Source organism: Hyla sarda, unplaced genomic scaffold (genome assembly GCF_029499605.1).
Source record: "Hyla sarda isolate aHylSar1 unplaced genomic scaffold, aHylSar1.hap1 scaffold_805, whole genome shotgun sequence".
Taxonomy (NCBI): domain Eukaryota; kingdom Metazoa; phylum Chordata; class Amphibia; order Anura; family Hylidae; genus Hyla; species Hyla sarda.
The window spans coordinates 95,001-117,627 of NW_026610831.1; the positions used below are offsets into that span (position 1 = coordinate 95,001).

General features: G+C 42.8%; 1 protein-coding gene across 1 annotated transcript in view; it reads right to left on the minus strand.

Moving 5' to 3' along the window:
• LOC130346964 (uncharacterized) overlaps window positions 1–21,875 on the minus strand; it is a 100,684-nt gene extending 78,809 nt beyond the window's left edge. Inside the window, exon 1 of the mRNA XM_056554596.1 lies at window positions 21,821–21,875. Within this exon, the coding sequence (XP_056410571.1) occupies window positions 21,821–21,860 (40 nt within the window). The 5' untranslated portion in view covers window positions 21,861–21,875. The remainder of the gene's footprint in view (window positions 1–21,820) is intronic.
• Between the last annotated feature and the right edge of the window lie 752 nt (window positions 21,876–22,627).

Consider the following 22,627-nt stretch of genomic DNA (forward strand, 5'->3'; position numbering starts at 1 on the left):
CTCCTGTATAATAATAATAATAATAGACAGGACACTACAGTCTACTTCTCCTGTATTATAATAATAATAATAGACAGGACACTACAGTCTACTCCTCCTGTATAATAACAATAATAATAATAATAATAATAATAGACAGGACACTACAGTCTACTCCTCCTGTATAATAATAATAATAATAGACAGGACACTACAGTCTACTCCTCCTCTATAATAATAATAATAATAATAATAATAATAGACAGGACACTACAGTCTACTCCTCCTGTATAATAATAATAATAATAGACAGGACACTACAGTCTACTCCTCCTGTATAATAACAATAATAATAATAATAATAATAATAGACAGGACACTACAGTCTACTCCTCCTGTATAATAATAATAATAATAGACAGGACACTACAGTCTACTCCTCCTGTATAATAAATCACTGATATATGGAACATAAATCCAATTTAGCTAATTACTAACTCAAGACCAACCAAAATAGCTAAAATTTAACAACTTTTATTATATCCAGTTAAAACCTATATTTACTATAAAATGGATACAGAGTCATCGGTCTATAATACAAAAAGACTCAAAACAGGGTAGATTCCCTCCAGGGTCGATCCCCTATTTAACACCCTTGTCAAACCCGACGCGTTTCCCCGTGGGTTAGATATGTCCACGGTTCATCAGGGGTTATACTTAAACCCCGGACACACGGTGGAGAAATATAACTTATTCTATTCAATATGTAACAGGCAGGATGAACACATAGAACACACAGCAAGCAGAGTTAATTGGTGTGCGATATAGTTTCTGTGGGATTCCTCTTCATATCTAGTCTCCAATGATGTCTTTGATAACCAATAGAACCAAGGTCCTTGATATGACCTCCAGGTTTAATTCCACTTCCTGAAAAGCAAAAAAGCAAACAGGCAGGAAAACGACAACAAGACATATAGCCGTTAATAGATAACCGAACTAAGACCAGACAGACTAAAGATAGCAAATAATAAAAAATAATAAACAAACATATTGCTCAAGCACATTAAGCACATACAGCAAAAGATGCCAGATAGCAGAATACAAATACAAAGACAATTAGACACAGAGAATAGAATCATTTTGAAAAGTACCTGAATATCAAAGTACATCAAAGAGCGCCCATGTGATATGAGATAGGCTAATAAATACAATTACTTTCTTCCTCAGCGATGGCCCCTTTTAACTTGAGAGAATATAATGATGTAAATTGATGAACTATAATTTATCAATTCAAATTGCATATTAGCTCAAATATGCCTTTAAATTCAGATTACCTCCGTGTGTGTACACTGATGATAGCCAAGGTACTGTTATAGCTCCCACAGAATTCACACTAAAGATAGATGGACCACTCGTCAGTAAGACCCCATAATAATATACAATTAAATACCAAGTAATGTGACAATATAACATTACCTTTAAATATAGGTTTCCTCCATGTGAGGGACTATGTAGCCAATAATAATTCTCACACTTCCTATCCTTCACTGCAGAGAGGCTAATGAAAAAAGGAAGGAAGGAAGGGATCCACAACTGTAATATTACTAGGGATCTCTACAAAGAGATACAGCATGATACCACAGAGATAGGCAAAGTTCACTCTTACCTCAATATCTCCCTGACTGCCACAAATCCACACAGGTCAAACTCCCCTGCTTGCTTAGGGTCCATCCTGTCTGAATAGAACATGTACTATAATAAAACCAGATGGTACGAAACCTCTATAATAAGAAGGCCAAAATAATCCTCACCTCCACTATGATCCGGGTACAGATAATGACCATACCAGACTCCGATCCAGGCTGGCGGCATCTATGCGGAGCTCACCTGCTCCTTATATATGCCTCCTTCCAAGTATTGATACACGCACCGGATCAGGACGCCAGCTGCGTCACTTCCGGTCGTGTACCATCAATGAGTGTCAATGTCTAAACTGCTTGCGTTCCATACCTCGCTCCTACTTGGGCCTCTATTTCCGGTTTCCGCATCAGAATGAACTGATGCGTTCCAAGCCTCCCTCTCATCGGTATTTGCGTGTCAAATGAACTATGTGCGTTCTACACCACACTCGTCTGTGCTTCCCCACCACGGATAAACTCAATGGTTAAGTATGGTACAAATGCAAACTTCACTATATCATTGTAGACACAAGGAGGCAGTTATAATAATTTAGGTACAGGGGCCATTGATGATTACAAATGAAACACAACTAGTGACATTGACTGATCAAAATACAAAACTAGATACTGTACATACAGAAGTGAGAGGGCTCTCAAATCTAATTGCTCCTCTCCACACCAACCTAACCAACTTGTATATAGGCATTAATATAATACTATGATACACTGGGGTGTAAATTTCCCCACCCTCATAGGTATCGATACACTTTAAACTATAACTCTGATTTACGCTCATTAGAGCCAATTATTGCCACTAACTCACCCCGACAGAGAACATGGATCTGTGTGTGATAACATTGCCAAATGTCGATACTCTAAGTATCCCTAAGGCCTTCAATATATACTATGAACAGGATGCATTAGCTTGAATGCTGAAGACGTATTCAAATAAAACAACTAAACGATAATTGCTCATTCAGTCCTTGTGGTGTCACTGACTTTAACCTGTGAATCCACTCTGCTTCCTTTTGTAATATCCTTCTATCCCATTTCCCCTTTCTCGGGGATTTCCGGACCACTTCCATCACACAAAACGAGATTTCCCCCACATTCCCTCCATGTTTATCAGAAACATGTAGAGCAAGTGGGGTATCTCTTTGATTTTCAATATCACAGATATGCTCCCTCACACGTTTCTTGAAGGCTCTCCTGGTTTTCCCTACATATTGTTTTGGGCATGTGCATGTGCACAAATAAACTACCCCCTCAGTGTCACAGTTAGCAAAATCCCGGATCTGGTAGGTCTTATTTGTTACTGCACTCCTGTATTATACTCCTGTATAATATTAGTAATAATGATAGGGTTCTGTCAGATACAGACAGATCCCGGACCAGAGGGGATCGAGGACGAGGACAACCAAGGGGTCGTAGACCAAGGGCTGGCTATAGGACTCACAACACATCCTATAGGGCACCCACATATAATTACCCACCCCCAACCCAACAATCATGGGGGGAGAGACAATAGGGGAACATACCCCACCTCTGGATCTGCATCCTCCTCATATCCGTCTGCACCAAACAACCAATTTGAACCTTTTTTAGGGGAAGGACCCAAAGACCCGTACCAAGTGCGCCAACGCCCCAAGAGAGGGAAATATCCAGCATAGATGATAACCAGATAGTTAACCTTTCACATCATATCTTCACGCGGGATCAGACTGAGGTCCTTAAGAAGGGACTTACATTTGTACCTACAATGCATTTTGATCCCTTTTTATGGACGTAGGACATCAGTCTGTTCTCGTGTAAGCTAAGATGGCACAAATTTTTCAAAATGAGAGAAAAAAAGAACACAAAGGACAGATGACCTGACAACAAATGACCGTAGAGCTATGGATAACCACTCTCATTTTCATTAAGTAATGATACTAGGTGTAGGTCAAGGGCGTTATACTGACTGTAAGCCAAGAAGTGTAGTGATGCCACCAATAGGAGACATTTCTGTTATAGAAGTCTTCACGGATCTGAGGTCCTTGTCTACCTCTCCCGTCAAAACTCAACATAATTCGTCACGTCGGGAGCAGCTGGCAATGTCTAAACTTGAGGCTAATGAGAACCTCATAATCAAACCCTCGGACAAGGGGGGCAATGTTGTCCTCCTTGACCAAGGTGAGTACCTGGAAATGTGCCATCGTCTGCTAGATGAGCGCACTACTTACGAAATTTTACCTGGTCATCCATCCCACTGCTAAATACCGTGAAGAACTGAGGGATATCCTTGTAGCGGCCAGACAAGATAATCTCATCAGTGATGATGAACTGGAATTCATGTTGCCCGAGACTCCCATAATACCGACATTCTATGTCTTACCTAAAGTTCACAAAGGCACTACACCGCTAAAGGGCAGACCAATAGTGTCTGATATAGGGAGTCTCGGGCAAAATGTGGGAATCTATTTGGATAAGATCTTAAGGGCATTTGTGTTATCTCTTCCGTCATATACACGAGACACTCTTGATCTACTCAGTAAATTGGAGGGACTCACGATTGAGGAAGATAGTTTGTTGGCCTCCATAGATGTGGAGGCACTTAATTCTTCAATCCCTCACACTATAGGAATTAATGCACTCTCTCTCACTTCTTGTCATCCAGGGGTACCCACCACCACACCCACAGCCAATTTGTCGTCAACTCCTCCGATACATCCTCACCCACAACTATTTCATCTACAATGGGAGATACTTCCACCAACTCAGGGGTACCGCGATGGGGAGTCCATGTGCCCCATCGTATACAAACCTGACCCTGGGTTGGTTGGAGGCTATCATCACATTTGTGGGTGAGAGGGAGGAGGTATTGGAAAATGCGATCTTTTGGATCGCGTTACATTGACGACATCTTTGTGCTGTGGGCGGGCCCCAAAAGGGACTTTGAGAGGTTCCTTGAATCTCTCAACAAGAATGACATTGGACTTGGGTTCACTTTTGAAGTCCACACAGACTCCCTGGCATTTCTGGATGTACATACTTCAAAAGATGGACAGGGAGGACTAAAAACTACTGTCTTTCGGAAGAATACATCAACGAACAGCCACCTGAGGTGGGAAAGCTGCTTAAAAAGGGCATACCAAGGGGGCAGTACCTCCGCCTCAGGAGGAACTGTTCGGACACAAAAGAATTTAAACAACAGGCTCAAGATTTGTGGCTACCCAGATTCTACCCTTAGACCAGCCTATCAATTTGCATTATCTCAAGAGAGAGCACAGCTCCTTATACCCCAGAGAAGATCCACTGAAGACCCACAACCTACAAGAATTATAGGTACTTTTGACTCATATCATAGAGAAGTACGAGAGATCACCTCTCGGCACTGGGACGTTCTGAGGCTTGATCCTGATCTTGCAGATGTGATTGGGACTTCACCTATGATCACATACAGGAGGGGGAGAAACTTAAGGGATATTTTGACCCACAGTCACTTGGCACCCAGAACCACTAGTACGTGGCTCAATACCACACGACCCCGGGGCTGCAATAGATGTGGTCATTGTAAAGCCTGTGATAAAATTTTAAAAACGAAACAAATACTAGATCCAGTCACAGACAGATTGATTGATATTAACCACTTTATCAATTGCAGCTCCCGAGGAATTATTTATGTGGTGATTTGTACATGCAACAAATACTATGTGGGTAAAACCACCCGTGAATTTAGAAGGATGGTTTTGGAGCACCTTGGTGACGTTCGAAACAGACGTGAAACATCAGTGGCTACTCACATGAATACTTATCACCAGGATGACACAAAACTCATTAAATTCATTGGAGTCGAACAGGTGACCCCTACATACTCCAGAAGGAATGTAGATGGGTATATCGCCTCCAAAGCTTGGCCCCTAGAGGGTTGAACGAACAACTCTGCTTTGCCCCCTTCCTCTAATATATACTATTACTTGAGCATACCCAAAACACCACCGTTATTGCTATTACAATTTAACATCCTTGTCCTCTCCCTTCTCCCCCCCCCCCCCCACCCTCTTTCTGTCTCCCCCACATCTCACTTAAAAAAAAAAACCTTGCCTCCTCTTGTGTACTAACCTGGGGAGATGGGTGGTAAATTAGGTAGTGAGGGGAGGTCCCAGTGGACCTACTAAGCTAGTACCACCCTTAGTATAGGGCACTACAGGGGACAATAGGAGGTACGAGACTTACGGTACCACCCTTCTAAGGGCGTCAATGTCACTTAGGTTGAGGGTTTTGATAGTAGGACATACTAGGGTGAGTACAGATATATACAGTCTAACCTTTTACTATACGAGGAGGGGAGTAGTGGGCCCTTCTATATAGTTCCATCTCTACCCCATTCCCAATAGATGATCTGGGATGGAATTTCCCGTCCATCTGAGAATCAACTCTCAGTTGATGTTCCCAGTGAAGATATTTACATAACTAGGCAATACACTTCTTGTCTGTCTCCTTTAACCACTTTTTGGTGTACTATTTGCAGATTCCATATTTTTGTACACTAAAGTGGGAAAACCCATAGTCCGGTGCTTTGTGGCACCTGGCATTTTTCATATTATCATTCTACATAGGTAATAAGACAATAGGTAATGTCCCTTTAAATTGTGTATCCCTTTAAATTGTGTATCCAGCATTTCTAGACCATCATCTAGCATAGCACAATACTTAATCCCCTTTCTTTTGCCATTGAGGGATTTGGGAATTACTGGACTACCATTTTATGGAGGTAGGGGGAATGCATACAGTGCTCCTTGGAATTGTCAAAAGGAGTATAGGCAGTATCCCTTTAAATCTCTTGCACTACATGAGCCCTGGGAGAGACTAGAAGCCATTACCGGTATCATAACTTCTCCCTTATCCCAATACTGCTTCTCCCTTATCCCAATACTGCTACCTGAAGGTACGGAACTATGAAGAGACAGGGAGAGAACTTGATCCAATAAGCCCATTCTTCTCTGCTAACCGGTTATGACTACAGGCGTTTCCATGGACTCCAGGCAGCCATCTTTCTTTTCTCCAGAAGTGCTCTTGGTAAGATACACAGGTTTCTTATTTGATTAAGTTACCTCATTTTAATGTGGACGGAATTATATTATGTGGAGAAGCAGACCTGGTTTCTATATAACGTCAATTATGAAATAGTAATAGTAGTTTACAAACCACACCCCTTCTACTGCAGATGAACGGGGGCGTGTCGATCAATGCAATCATTACATTGCGTATTAGCATAGTCTGTTGGGATCTTTCTCTGCTCCCCCACATGATATAATAATTTACACAAGGAAACTTAATGTAAGTCTTCATGATTTGTATGGTACTATAAATTATATTTAGTACCGTATCTTTCCAGAGATAGTTGTGGTTACAAGTGGGCGGAGTTTACTCCCATTTTATACATGTAAAATGCCCATAAGATATGTGATGATCTCTATGCAAAGAAATATAATTGATATCTGAACTAACCTATTTATGTGACTAAGTTTAATATTATTAAATAACATTACTAATATATTATTACTTTATATCTGACATTACGTCATTGATATTCTTTATATAATTTTATTTATATTATGGTCGGTTTTTCTAACTCTTTAATGTTAATCAATTGTAGCCAATAAATGTACATATCATTTTTATAATAACTGTGTTATTATTTTATTATATTGCAAAAGTAATTTCTACCACTTCTTCCTAGAATTCATGTCTGGTAAATAGGGCCCAGATATGGTGAATTGCTACTTAAATAATAAATTAGGCCCCAATGTATTTGTTAAAGAAAAATGGGGATAAAAATACAGTTATAAGCTAAAAGGCAAAGATAAATGTAAAGGTGACTGCAAGAGTATGGGAAACAATATGTTACAGAAGGTGCAGAGGAAGGTAGGTTTAGAAAAGGTGATTTGGTTTATGTAAGTGATACTGTGGTACAAGAATGTAGAAGAGTCCAAAAAGTTAGTTGGAACTGTAAAAAGTGTTAATACTTTGTTCACGAATATACTGAAGGAGTCAGGGGGGACCACTGGGGTCCCCTGGATCAATGAATGGCATAATAAAAATAATAATGAATACTTTCTTTTTTTAAACTGTCAGTATAAATAAAAAGTGTTATAATGAATCATTTCAAAATAGAAAAAAGATAAGGAAAATCCACGTGGTATTAATTGAATGTTATTGCATATATTTGCATAATTTTATCCTTTTATACTTTTGTGAATGTATGAAGAGCCCTTTGTGTGTGTCCTATCTGTTATTATGTTATCTCTTGTATATGATTCCTTGTGTTACATAAGAGGAGAATGCTTGTAGATAGTGTTGTGAAATGATATCTGCTGTATATACAGCACTTGCTATATCTAACATGCTACATTTTTAGGGTTAGCATTGTATTTCTATGGTGATGGCAGCCATAAAGTCAAACTTCTTTCTCCTATCTCTTATGTGAGATATGATGTACGTTTAAACTTTGCTGAATAAAAAAGATAGAATGCCCGCTCCTGTTATACAATGTGTGTTGTGGCCCCTACTATATTCTATGTCCCAAAATGGTGTCCAGGGACTAGCCAATGCCCTAGCATTGCCAAAAGTGGGCTTGTCATAAAGGTAGCTGTAATATAATTATTGTATTGTGCTTCACCAAGGTTACCCAAAAGGGTAATTTTATACGGACAAAGAACTGTGTAACACAGCAGGAGAATCTGTGAATAGTTTAGTAAATTATAATGGTTTAATATATGACAAAAGAGATAATTTCATGGGATAAAAGGTAATAAATATTTGCAGTAATACATTAAGTAAATGTAAAATATTGCCAGATTAAAGGAGTACTCTCCTCCCTTCCCCAATATCGCGCCACACCCCTACCCCTTAATTCCCTGGTTGAACTTGATGGACATATGTCTTTTTTCGACCGTACTAACTATGTAACTATGTAACTATGTAACTCTGGTGCAGAGTATTCCTGCTCTGTCCTGCTCGGGCTGCAAAAAAAATGAAAATAAACCATCACTCACCTTCCTGGGTTCCCGCGGAGCGCCACTACAGCTGATCGGTCCTCCGGTCCATCCTCTTCATACTTTCATGTGAACGAAGTGTCACATGGCGCTCAGCCTATTATGGGCCGAGGCAGAACATCGCGGCGGCCGGCGATAGGCTGAGCGCCATGTGACGCTTCGCTACACACGGAAATATGAAGAAAATGGATCGAAGGACCGATCAGCTGTAATGGCGCTCCCCGGGAACCCAGGAAGGTGAGTGATGGTTTATTTTCATTTTTTTTGCAGCCCGGGCAGATCGGAGCAGGAGTACTCTGCACCAGAGTACTCCTTTAATGGAAATTCTGGAGTATATAAACTTGCTTATGTTATTTTCAAGGATATGTAACGGGGGGGGGGGGGGGGGGGATAGCAGCCCACATACACAGCTGCAGCACTGAACTCCTGTTCAGACGAGATCAATCAAAAGATATACACTCTTAGAGTTAGGGGGTGTTTTAATTCCAGAGGGCTGGTAACCCTTCTCTCTCTCTCTCTCTCTCTCTCTCTCTCTCTCTCTCTCTCTCTCTCTCTCTCTCTCTCTCTCTCTCTCTCTCTCTCTCTCTCTCTCTCTCTCTCTCTCTCTCTCTCTCTCTCTCTCTCTCTCTCTCTCTCTCTCTCTCTCTCTCTCTCTCTCTCATGTCTATGTAACATACTGTTACTGTTAAAGTGCTGATTTTAAACCATTCTTGTTCCATTGGGTTAAGTGTAGATTGCATTCACTGACATGTAGTAGTGTTGGTGCTTTCAGGAATACCAGACTCTCCACTCCACAGTCCCTGCCTACACCCCTTATCTTATTCTTATAGGACATGTCCTTAAATACAGAATCTCCCTAGCTTCTAGAGGAGGGAGGGGTGAGGGATTTTCGACAAAGGACGATCACCTGACACCAAACCAATCTTGCCCACGTCCCTGCTTCAATTATGCAGCAGTATTGATACATGGGGTGACCCATGTCTCAAGTGGGGGGAGGTACGGGGCACTAATAGCACTGTAGTCCTGGCATATGGCTTCACAAACTACTAAAAACTTTTGTTCCCAATGTCTGTTATGTGCAAGACACAATCCACAAGGAGGTATTAGACCATTGAGAGGCAAATTTCCAACCCCAAAATACCCATTCCAGCACATCTGTATGGATTTTATTGAACTTCATAATTGTGAGAAAAAGAAATATTGCCTAGTGATAATTTATGCATTGACCAAATCAGTAGAAGTATTTCCCACAGGAAGTGCTGACGCCCTAACAGTATCTAGAGCTTTACTAAAAGACGTCATTCCACAATTTGGGATTCCAGAAAAGATCTATAGTGATCATGGTCGACATTTTATAAACCAAACTATAAAACACCTAATAGAAGTAATGAGTATAGAATAAATCACTGTGCACACCAACCCCAGTCAGCAGGGTTCGTAGAAAGACATAATGGTATACTGAAGAGCAAACTGAGAGAATCTATGGAAAAGACAGGGAAAAGCTGGATGTACTGTTTACCATGAGCTGTTCTGAGTATTACACCCGCTAAAGATGGATTAAGTCCTTTTGAGATGATGTAGACCATATAACATACCTTGGCTACAATGAGACACATATTGAGGGGGCAGAGAGAACCTTAGTAGAATATATGTCCAGACTGCGGGAGCAGAAACAAATTAACCAAGTCTGTTCCATTCCAGAAGGAGGATCCATAGAAGAAGAAAGAAGTTTAACATTTTAGACGGGGTCCTCATAAAAGTGATCTAGAAGAAACACTGACATTCACCTAAGTGGGAGGGTCCCTACCAAGTCCTACTAACTAGGGATCGACCGATATAGTTTTTTTAGGGCCGATACCGATAATCGGTCGATCCCTACTACTAACCACCCTACATCAGTAAGGATAGCTGAGAGGAATACCTGGATCCATCAATCTCACTGTAAAGAGATTCTGCAGGCAGAGCAGGGAGAGAAGGCTGAGGGGTCTGATTATAGAATCATACATGTGATATAATTGTATTTGGGTATAATGTATAATCTAAGGAATGGGTGAGGGTCCATTCAGACTGTGTATTTGTTTTTGTGTATTCCAGTTTTATTGGGGGGGTCTGTCTGCCTGTATTATACTTCTTTTGAAGTCAAAAGCCTTCGTAGCAGCAGGATATGAGATGTCTCTGGTCCCATCATGAGATAAGGGTCCAGGAGAGAGATTGCCCCCCCCCCCCCAACACACCTGGTAGGATCAGAGGGGAGGGGAGGGGGGGGTGGAGTTTTTCCTCCTAAAAAGCCTATATATAACTGAGATACTGGACAAAACTTGGGTTCAAACCTGTGGCCAAAGCTGACAAGATCCTAAGATACAGCTGGAGACTCACTCACAAGGACTGCTATATCATTATGCTGTAAGGACTTCATTTTTGTTTTCTGAACTTGTCTTGCTAAACTCTTTTATATATTTTTGTACCTCTATGTCATTAGTTTATTTTATACGTAGCACTGTGATACATTTTTTCAGATTAAATGTTTAATTAATCAGCTCTGGTATTTGATCTCTAAATATAGGAGCTCACCCTTTCTGAAGGAAGCTATGGTGAAACACGTTATCAAAGGGTTAATTTGGTGACTTGCTGGGACTAGTAGTGGATACCCAGAGGTCTGGCGGCTTTAACCCTTGCACCATCACACTCTCTCTAGCGTCTTTGCTGGACCGATAGGATGTGATCGTGACAGGGTCTCCAATAAGTCCAGCTACAAAGGGAGATTCTGCATAAGGCAGAAACTGTCTCAAACCGGTGAAGCCTCCAATACTCGACCCCGTGGAGCTCCTCAGCTACATAGGATGATAGTGGTATCCTGTCAGAGTCACTCTGGAAAAGAGGCCACTCACGTAGCTGAAGAGACACTCAGGTGTACTCAGGTGTCTTTTGACACTCAGGTGTACATTGAGGAGATAGCGTTTCCACATGGAGGGCCTAATGAGTTAAGGCCAGAGATCAAGTGGCAGCAGGGTTTGAGTCTCTGTTCTTTTGTGGAGTACAGTAAACAAAATGTTGACTGAAAAAATTACATCTTCTATAAACATGTATACAGAGAAATTGGAGTTATAACACCACCTTAAGTATAAACGTATAAATCTTTATTGAAAATGTTTTACATAAAAAACATATAGATGCAAAAAAGTGAAGTATTGCAATGGAAATCCAACACAAAAATATCTGGCGCAGAGTAAGAATAATACATACAAATGAGTACATAGAAATTGTCCACAACCTATATATAGCAATCTATGGAATAATACAGTTTAGCCACTGTGGGCTATCCATACAAATGCTGCATAATAATGTATCAGGATTAGCTAGTAATATAACCCAGAACTGGTATATAGCCAGGTCTGAGAGTGCATAGTGAAATACAATGATATTGGGGACAACATGTCTAAGTATTCAGTAAGAATCAATATGTAACCTACCCATGTGGGATAAAATCACCAACACCAAATCAGGAGAAAAAAACCCGAAATAGTATGGAGCTGTAAAGGATCTTCACCTTTACTCTCGTAAATTATTATTGAAAAAACTGCACGCCAAGAGAGAGAACCCTGACTTTTCGCCACAGGAGAGAGAGGCGTTACAAGCTCTAGAGGACCTACTTCAGGAACAAACAGATATTGATCCAGCTCCACTTCTGCAAATTTTCTGGATATTCAACTTCAACGTCAACCCGATGGACATCTGGCAACAGATATTTACAGAAAAGAGACTGCTACGAACTCTTTATTACATGCTAGTTCATCTCATATACCATCTACAATTAATGCAGTACCAATTGGGCAATTTCTACGCCTGAAACGGACCTGCTCGAGCATGGAAAAATTTGAAGTACAATGTTGTGAGCTGAGTAAAAGGTTTGAGGAAAGAGGGTACAGTAAAAGATCTATCAAAAAAGCGTACAGGAGAGCAAGATATACCCCTAGGGAAGAGTTATTGGTTACAAAGAAACACAAACAGCAAAGTAGCGGGAGCGAACAAACACGTTTTATTTTCACATATAATTGTCAATGGCAACAAATGCGGGAAGCAATACATAGACATATCGGGATCCTTAAGATGGACCCCGTTTTAGCCACTAAAGTGACAGATAGGGTACCAATGACTGCCCGTCGTAGCCGTAACTTAAAAGATCTTCTGGTGAAGAGTCACTATACACCAAAAGTTTCTCACCCTCTCTCCACAACAGCACCCAGGGTGGGATGCTATCCCTGTGGTGATTGCTTAGCTTGTAACAACTCAAATATAGTAAGAGCTAAAACTTTTTCTTCAACTAACGGTAACCGTGAATACACCATCCGACAATATGTCTCGTGCAGCAGCACACACGTGATTTACTATGCTACCTGTGACTGTCAGAAGGTGTACATAGGGTTAACATCTCGACAACTACGTATCCGTGTGCGCGAGCATGTACGCGACATTTTGTCGGCTAGGAACTGCATTGATTTGTCCATCCTAAAAACGATACCAAGACACTTTAAAGAAAAACATAATTGTGACCCAAATGGGTTAAAAATAAAAGGTATAGAAAAAATTCAAGGTAATATTCGTGGTGGTAATTTGAAAAAAATTCTGGCGCAAAAGGAGTGCCGCTGGATCATTATGCTGGATACGATGGTCCCTAATGGACTCAATGAGCAATTGAGCTTTTCCCCTTTTTTATAGGATAAGAATCATATTCATTATTCTTAGATATTGAGACTCTATAGTAGCATCCCTCTCCTAGTGGTAGATGGTCTTGTTTGTACTCTCTTGGCTTGCAGTTTTAAATCTCCATATCTATTAGTCATAGTAAATTTATGGCCGATTCAATTCCCTAGATTGGGTATACCGGGGGGGGTGAATTCTCTACTTTTTAATTTCTCTCCCTCCTCATGTGGTTTAAATCTTTTTGATTCAACCCCACATTCTGTATACCCCAGGATACTATTGGGGTGTTACATACTTTAGCATGGGATCTACTGTGCAGCGTCCCTTACTTTAAATATATAGACAAAATATATCCGTCTGTCTCCAATATTGTTTTTAATATATTTTTTACCATGTGTGTTCAATTTTAACAGTTTGTTTGTTAACAGAACATTCTTGAGTTTATTTTCTAGGACCCATCTCACATGGTTCTACATGGTGTCTTGGTTTGGTTTAGATGTTGGCAGTACTGTATTACCCATTTGGTCCATAAGGAACCATCAGTGGATATGAAAATATTATATTCCCTGCATCCACCCTCTTTTTCGCTTGCAGCTTGGTGTATTCACGGTACACATTTATTTCACTAATTATTATAATATATTTCTCACTAGTCAGCTACATATATTTTAGTGGTTGAGACACTTAGATTACTATATGATCACGGTTTGGATCCTCATGTGTATCACATCTTATATTCACCCACACACATTATAATAATATAATTTATATTAATTTTTTTTTATCCCCCCTTTTTTATAACCAGTCTTTTTTGTATTCTGTATTTTTGATACACTAATATGATTTTGTGATTATGTTACTTTATGTCTTTTTCTCACTTGTATATTTTTCTGATCCTCCAGGTATGTAAGCGAGTGTATGGTGAATGCAGTGATTACTTAGGACATTCTTCTCAGCGGTGCGATGTCCAGTGCGCCTGCGCCGTGTTCTTCGCCAGTGACGCGGCCCTCCGAAGCGACTGGAGTCCGGTGCGCATGCCCGGGAACACTGTTTCTCGGTCCTGCGCAGATGGACGTAGACGCCGGAAGTGGGGCCAGCCTTTTGTTCCGGCGGGACATGGCGCAGGCGCCGATGGAATCTTCACACCGCTGTAGGTAATTTACATCATTATGGCAACACATATAAACCACCACACCACTCACATAGTCAGTACCTCTTGAAAAAGGGAAACCGAAACGATCGTAGGGGTCGGTTGCAGAGTTCGTTATCCCACATGGGTAGGTTACATATTGATTCTTACTGAATACTTAGACATGTTGTCCCCAATATCATTGTATTTCACTATGCACTCTCAGACCTGGCTATATACCAGTTCTGGGTTATATTACTAGCTAATCCTGATACATTATTATGCAGCATTTGTATGGATAGCCCACAGTGGCTAAACTGTATTATTCCATAGATTGCTATATATAGGTTGTGGACAATTTCTATGTACTCATTTGTATGTATTATTCTTACTCTGCGCCAGATATTTTTGTGTTGGATTTCCATTGCAATACTTCACTTTTTTGCATCTATATGTTTTTTATGTAAAACATTTTCAATAAAGATTTATACGTTTATACTTAAGGTGGTGTTATAACTCCAATTTCTCTGTATACATTCATTTATGGAGTTCCCCTGTCCTTGACAGGATTAGTACACACTCCCTTATGGGTGCCATTGGGGCACATGGGAGTGTATGGTGTATTTTTTTAGGACTTTGGTATTCATCTTCTATAAACAACAGCGGTTTGTAAATGACATAAGGGATGTAGTCAAAGGCTTAGCAGAATAATTGGCCCCCACCTCATTGATGGCCTGAAAATAGGATGGCCCTAGATATAGTACTAGCAGAAAGAGGAGGGGTCTGCAGTATGTGTTGTACCTTTATTCCCAACAATACAGATCCAGGAGGAATCGTGACCAGAGCAATCGAAGGAATGACTGCATTATCAAAAGAGCTGGTCGAGAACTCAGGAATAAGTGACCCATTCACCAACTGGCTTGAGGGATGGTTTGGAAGATGAACTGGATTGGTGACGTCGACCCTCATCTCCATCGCAATTGTGTTGGTCATCTTGGTGACCTGTGGGTGTTGTTGCATTCCCTGCATTCGGGGACTATCTCAAAACTGATGGAGATGTGACAAGAACTATGTATCAAACTATTTCTCTGGAAGAAGATGCCTATGATGATACCTTTCTATGAAGCAAAGTCCAAAAACCCAGCTGAGGAAGGGACTGATGCCGAAATGAACTGAGAGAGTGAACATAGATATCAGAGGAGGGAATGTTGGTAAAATTGTATTTTGATATCTTTGTTCTCTGTATGTATATTTTATATATATATAGATGCAAATCAAAAAATGTTGCAGTGTCTTGTAATACCTTTTTTATTGGACTAACAGAATTTTGTAGAGACAAGCGTTCGGGATTCCTCCATTTATCAACTCTAAATCTTGATAAAGGGAGGAATCCCGAACGCTTGTCTCTACAAAATTCTGTTAGTCCAATAAAAAAGGTATTACAAGATACTGCAACATTTTTTGATTTGCATCTATATCACTGGACTAATACCGCTACTCAAATTTACTATATATATATATATATATATATATATATATATATATATATATATATATATATAGTGATAAAGTGGCAAGGAAAGGGTGCATTTTCTTGACTCACTTTGGAGAATCCTCCACCTGTGGCCTAATTAATGAGGCAGCAGAGAGGAGAGGTGTATATAAGGAGGAGATCCAGTGAAGTCTTGGCTATCCCTAGGAAACAGTAAGCTGCTGTAAGGGGGAGACACGGGCCCTGCTGGGGGAAGTATACAGCCACTGTAAGGGGGAGACACGGGCCCTGCTGAGGGAAGTACACAGCCATTGTAAGGGGGAGACACGGGCCCTGCTGGGGGAAGTACACAGCCATTGTAAGGGGGAGACACGGGCCCTACTGGGGGAAGCATACAGCCGGAGATGTGAGTGGCCCAAGTGACAGTGTGAAATGTGAGTAAACAGGTTGCAGGTGTCATATGTTATACTGGGTGAAGGGAGCTCACCAGTTAGTAGACAGGGCATGCTAAGAGCTGTAGTCAGTGACCAGACGGTCTAGGATTTTATTTTGTTTCTGTGTTGTTTGTTTTTGCCTGCAGCCTGTATAAATAAAGCTGGCGAGGCGCCAGACTTGTATACAGAACTGATGTCAGCCGAGTTATTGCAAGGAAACCTGTTCCGTGGCAGTGACCAGGATGATCCCAGAGCTATTGTTACGCCGAGCGCTCCGGGTCCCCGCTCCTCCCCGTAACGCTCACAGCGTTCTCCTATTCGCAGCGCCCTGGTCAGACCTGCTGACCGGGTGCGCTGCGATAATGTTCCCAGCCGGGATGCGATTCGCGATGCGGGACGCGCCCGCTCGCGATGCGCATCCCGACCCGCTTACCAGACTCGTTCCCCGTCTGTGCTGTCCCGGCGCGCGCGGCCCCGCTCCCTAGGGCGCGCGCGCCGGGTCTTTGCGATTTAAAGGGCCGGTGCGCCACTGATTGGCGCATGGGTTTTAATCAGTACCTTCACCTGTGCACTTCCCTATTTATACCTCACTTCCCCTGCACTTCCTTGCCGGATCTTGTTGCCATTATGCCAGTGAAAGCGTTTCCTTGTGTGTTCCTAGCCTGTGTTCCAGACCTCCTGCCGTTGCCCCTGACTACGATCCTTGCTGCCTGCCCTGACCTTCTGCTACGTCCGACCTTGCTCTTGTCTACTCCCTTGTACCGCGCTTATCTCAGCAGTCAGAGAGGTTGAGCCATTGCCGGTGGATACGACCTGGTTGCTACCGCCGCTGCAAGACCATCCCGCTTTGCGGCGGGCTCTGGTGAAAACCAGTAGCAACTTAGAACCGGTCCACCGACACGGTCCACGCCAATCCCTCTCTGGCACAGAGGATCCACCTCCAGCCAGCCGAATCGTAACAGCTATACTCAAGGATGGTTCCTTACATTTGGTGGAGGATGCGGGCAACACGTTGCCGCGGGCAACCAACGGTCGAGTTGGAGTTGAGCCGTTGCTGCAAGATTGCAAGTCCGAGGAGCACAGCAGAGGAATACAAGCATAGGACTGAGTCTGTGGAGGAACGTTGCTAGGGACAATGGATCACGGTTTTGGAAATGGGACGACGTCAGCAGGCCATTGCTGGGAGCAACTGACGTGGGCCCACCATGGATGGACTTGGACTGTTATCAGACTGTGTCTCGGATCATGCCTGAGGTAATTCCGTGTGTGGAGCCCGGTAAGACAATTCAAATTAACTTTGATTCATCTTTTGGGACAGTGAACCATGTGATGGAGGTGTGCGGGACTTACAGTGGAAATGGTACTGGGCCGAGACTTTCTGTATTTTTGGCAATTGTGGGATGCCAAGAAGGGGGTCTCTCCTGTGTGAATGGTGCTGTATATTGTGAACCCATGCTGGATAATAATGTTTTTGTTGAAAAACGTATGATGATGTGTTCAGATGTAAAGAGTTCTATTCCCACCTCTAACAGGACAAAAGAAAACCTGTGTGAGCTGGAAATAGATGGTAACAAGGTGATGGTTTTGTTAGACCCTAGATGTGCAAGAAGTCTGGTGAAGACCAGCGGCAGAAAGCCGGACCCCGCTATAATGTCTATACAGGCCGGTATCTGGGGTTATAAAACAGTTGATGTGTGTATTTCTATTCCCCATGGTACTATAGGACACAAGGCTGCAATAAAGCCCTCCTTGGAGCATGAGGTAGTACTGGGGAAGGATTTTCCATTTTTCCAACAGTTGTGGGAAGATTGTCAGGTGACTAGAGCCGGAACACCTGATAGGCCCACAACACCTGACTTGCACCACACAGCAGGGGACAGTAACTCAGCAGAGGCTGAGGACGGGGAGTGTCAGCAGACCCTAGGTATATGTCAGGTGGGAGTGTCAGCAGACCCTAGGTATATGTCAGGTGGGAGTGTCAGCAGACCCTAGGTATATGTCAGGTGGGAGTGTGCCAGACCACTAGGGGAGCTTAAGAACAGTCCGCAAGTCAGGTTATGGAGATGGCTATGGAAAAGCCAAAACTACGGGAGAGAGTACCAGTGGAGCTGGATGTTGTGTTTACAATCACCGACGGAGTCCTAAGTAAAGGAGATGGAGTGGAGTTGGGTCGAGTGTCTGATAGAGGACAAGAGAATGACTCAAGGCCCAACAGCGAGAGTGAGGAGACCGCTGTCAGTAAAAAGTCTCGGAAACTACGGGCTGACCTTGGGAAGAAACTGGAGCAAATCCAGGATCTGGAACAAACCCTGAAGTAAGTTTCCATGAAGTTGACAGAAAAAGAAGAAGAGGTACAGTGTTTGACAGAGGAGAGGGACAAAGTGCAGGCAGACTTCCAGAGAGAGCAGGAAGCAAAGCTTCAACTGGAAAAAGCACCACAAAAGTGAGATTGGAGGTCTGCGGGATGAACTGTCCCGCTACTAGAGTCTGTTGACCTGCCAGAGGAATGAGGTGGAGAGTTTGGCTAAGCAGGTTTCCTTTCTGGCAGAAGAAGTGAGTCTTCTGCATAGTGCATATCACGCTCTACGGACTGACCACAAGGCTAGGCTGGTAGCCATAGAAGAACTGGAGTGAGAGAAAGTGATGATGGCTCATAAAGTGCAGAGCCTGGAAGCACAGAACGAAACGCGCAGTAGGTCCCACGCAGCCGCCTTGGTTTTGCTGGGAATGCAACTCTACAAGCAAGAGGCACTGCTGGCGGACAATGAGCAGTGGAGAAAACAATTGTTATCTTCAGAAGATACTATCAGGGACTTGACAGAGTTGCTGGATGGTGAGAGGATGAAGTCTGCTAAGCTCCAGAGTAACCAGCGAGAATATGTAAAGATGGAAGAGGACATGAAAGTCCTAAAAGAGAGCGGAGACCAAGCTACAGTGGAATTGGCTCACGAAAGGCTTCTGGGGCCAAACCTACTGGATACAGGGATGCTTTCTCTGAAAGTAGATAAGTCCTCTGAAGCTAAGATTGAGGTGAACTATATAGCTAAACCTCAATCTTAGCTTCAGAGGTTTTCTTATATAAGACGACCTCTAAAGCTAAGATTGAGGTCAAGATATGTGAGAAGTCACCTGAAGCTAAGACTAAAACCAGGTGGGGAATCCTCTGAAGCTGAGACGTGTACGTGGTGACTAGTAAAAGTGCGTAAAAAAAATCAAGGACTTCGGTGACTGTGGGACAAAAATTGTCCAAGTAGAAGGATAGGCAACTAGATTGACTCTACCTTTCAAGCACAAGTGCTCTATCCTGGTGGTCTGAGCAAAGGGGGGGGGAATATGTGATAAAGTGGAAAGGAAAGGGTGCATTTCCTTGACTTACTTTGGAGAATCCTTCACCTGCAACCTAAGCAATCAGGCAGCAGAGAGGGGAGGTGTTTTTAAAGGGGTATTCCAGGAAAAAAACTTTTTTTTTTTTATATATATGAACTGGCTCCAGAAAGTTAAACAGATTTGTAAATTACTTCTATTAAAAAAATCTTAATCCTTTCAATAATTATCAGCTGCTGAAGTTGAGTTGTTGTTTTCTGTCTGGCAACAGTGCTCGCTGCTGACATCTCTGTCTGTCTCGGGAACTGCACAGAGTAGAAGAGGTTTGCTATACGGATTTTCTTCTAAACTGGGCAGTTCCCGAGACACGTGTCATCAGAGAGCACTTAGACAGAAGAGAACAACTCAACTTCAGCAGCTCATAAGTACTGAAAGGATTAAGATTTTTTAATAGAAGTAATTTACAAATCTGTTTAACTTTCTGGAGCCAGCTGATATATAAAAAAAAGTTTTTTCCTGGAATACCCCTTTAAGGAGGAGATTGTTAAAGAAATCAATGACTTTCTACCACTTTTCTTACTTTTAATATTAAGTTGATTCTTAAGAGGCAATGAAACAATGACATTTTTGCTTTGTCATGAATAGTTGTTTTCTTACTAAATATATTCTGCTCACGTTTTACTTGTGTGTGTAAGATACTCATGTCATCACGCCCTACAAAGGAGCAACTGGAGTCAAGATAAAGAAGATGAATGCGTACATACTTTCTTTGTCTCCGGATTGGCTGAACTATGGACAAATTACTAGGGATCGACCGCTATCGATTTTTTAGGGCCGATACCGATAATCTGTGGAGGTTAAGGCCGATAGCCGATAATTTATACCGATATTCCGGTATAAATTATCGCCTTTTTCTCCCCCCCCCCCCCCCCTGAAGCCGCTGCAGATCATTGATTTAAAGCGGGCACTTTAAATCAATGAACTGTAGCGGCTTTTGCGGTGCCAGAGACCGCCGCCACCACTTGCTTCTCTCCCCCTGCCTGTATAAAGCCCCCCTGACTTATAATACCCCCTGTCCAGTGCCCCTCACATATAATGCCCCATGTCCGGCCCCCTCAGGGGGCATTATATGTGAGGGTACAGGACAGGGGTATTATAAGTCAGGGGGGCATTATATGGGCACATGACGGGGGGGTGGCTGTCATGTGCCCCCACATATAATCCCCCCTGTCCTGTGTTCCTCACATAATACCCCCCTGATATGTGCCCCTCACTTATAATTTGCCCGTCCATCCATACAGCGCCCGACTAGTGCTCACCTTTCTCACTCTGCTACGTTCTTGTACTGTGAGTGAGAGCTGCAGGGACGTGATCTCCGGGCGCCGGCGCGATGATGTGATGTCATCACGCCGGCCTGCCGTGGATCAGGGGCGTTGTTAGGTCTACAAAAGATCCGGGGCACTGGCCATGGCTGAGGGCAGAGCCACAAAAGGAGGGATCATAGGTGGCGGAGTCACTCGGCAGGGTCACTCAGTTTACAATATACACTATATACACAGTACACAGTATACAGTATATGTCTGTGTACTTCCTTGCTTCTGTGCTCCAACCACTGCTCCTCTGGTCCGCAGCCTATGGGCCATAGCAGTAGGTACCCGGACCATAGCAGTAGGTACCCGGACCAGCAGTGGTTGGAGCTCTAAAGGTAGCGCGAGCAGCTGCTGCATAATCAACGTCCTGTCCAGGGCCAGAGTGGGACCTAAAATAGGACTGTGCATATTAGACTATGCAGCCCTTTTTTTGTGGGGGACCCAGCAGTTGGACTCCCACCAAAATAAAATGGGCTGCATGGTGAAATCTCCTTGGTTCAAGTGGCTTTTCACCTGTTGCAAAGGAACAACTCCCATCATCCATGGAAAGCTTCAGGCATGATGGGAGTTGTAGTTTTGTCACAGCTTGAGAACCACTTATTGGGGAATAGTTTCACTGCAGGACTTTCACAGCTCAGATGAGAAACAGGCGGACTATACAATGGTTTGGCTCACAGGAGACGTCTTCTCTGCTGTCTTGTCTTTTTTTCTTCATCTGGTCCAGACGCCAGGTCTTCTTCCATCTTCTCTGCAGAGTTGACGCTTGGACATCATTGGTTCCTCATTGTCTGTATGAAGACAATAATCATTGTAATCCTGCCAGATACTATTATGGGGGAGATTCATCAAAACCCGTCCAGAGGAAAAGTTACTGAGTTGCCATTAGCAACCAATCAGATCGCTTCCTTCATTTTTAACAAGGCCTCTGCAAAATGAAAGAAGTGATCTGATTGGTTGCTATGGGCAACTGGGTAACTTTTCCTCTGGACAGGTTTTGATAAATCTCCCCCTATGCCCTTAAATATAACCAGACATCGTGCCATACACGGTTTCATCTGTTTGGCAGAATCCCACCCTTGTGGTGACCTCCCCCGGACCCCTAAGTCCCCCCCACCAGACTCATCTTTGTCCTCGTCTTTCAGACCTCTAAGGACTTGCCCACACTGCGCACATTCAGTCAGCAGAATTCTGCCTGCAGCAGGCGCCACCTCAGTCCTCAGTGATGGGACCACGCTGACAGCAATGCAGTGCGGCAGAATAAACATGGTCATTCTTTGGGAAGACGTCCATTGCGCCAGCATAATTCCACTGTATACACAGAGCAACAGAATCCCATTTTAAACAATAGGACTCTGCTGCTAGTGGATTTCCACAGTGAAATTATGCCAGCCGAATGTCCGCAGTGTGGATGAGCGCTTAGTCCCCCCAGACCTCTTAGTTCTCCTCCAGATCCCCCTTTTACCCTTTTTTGGAACCCTTAGT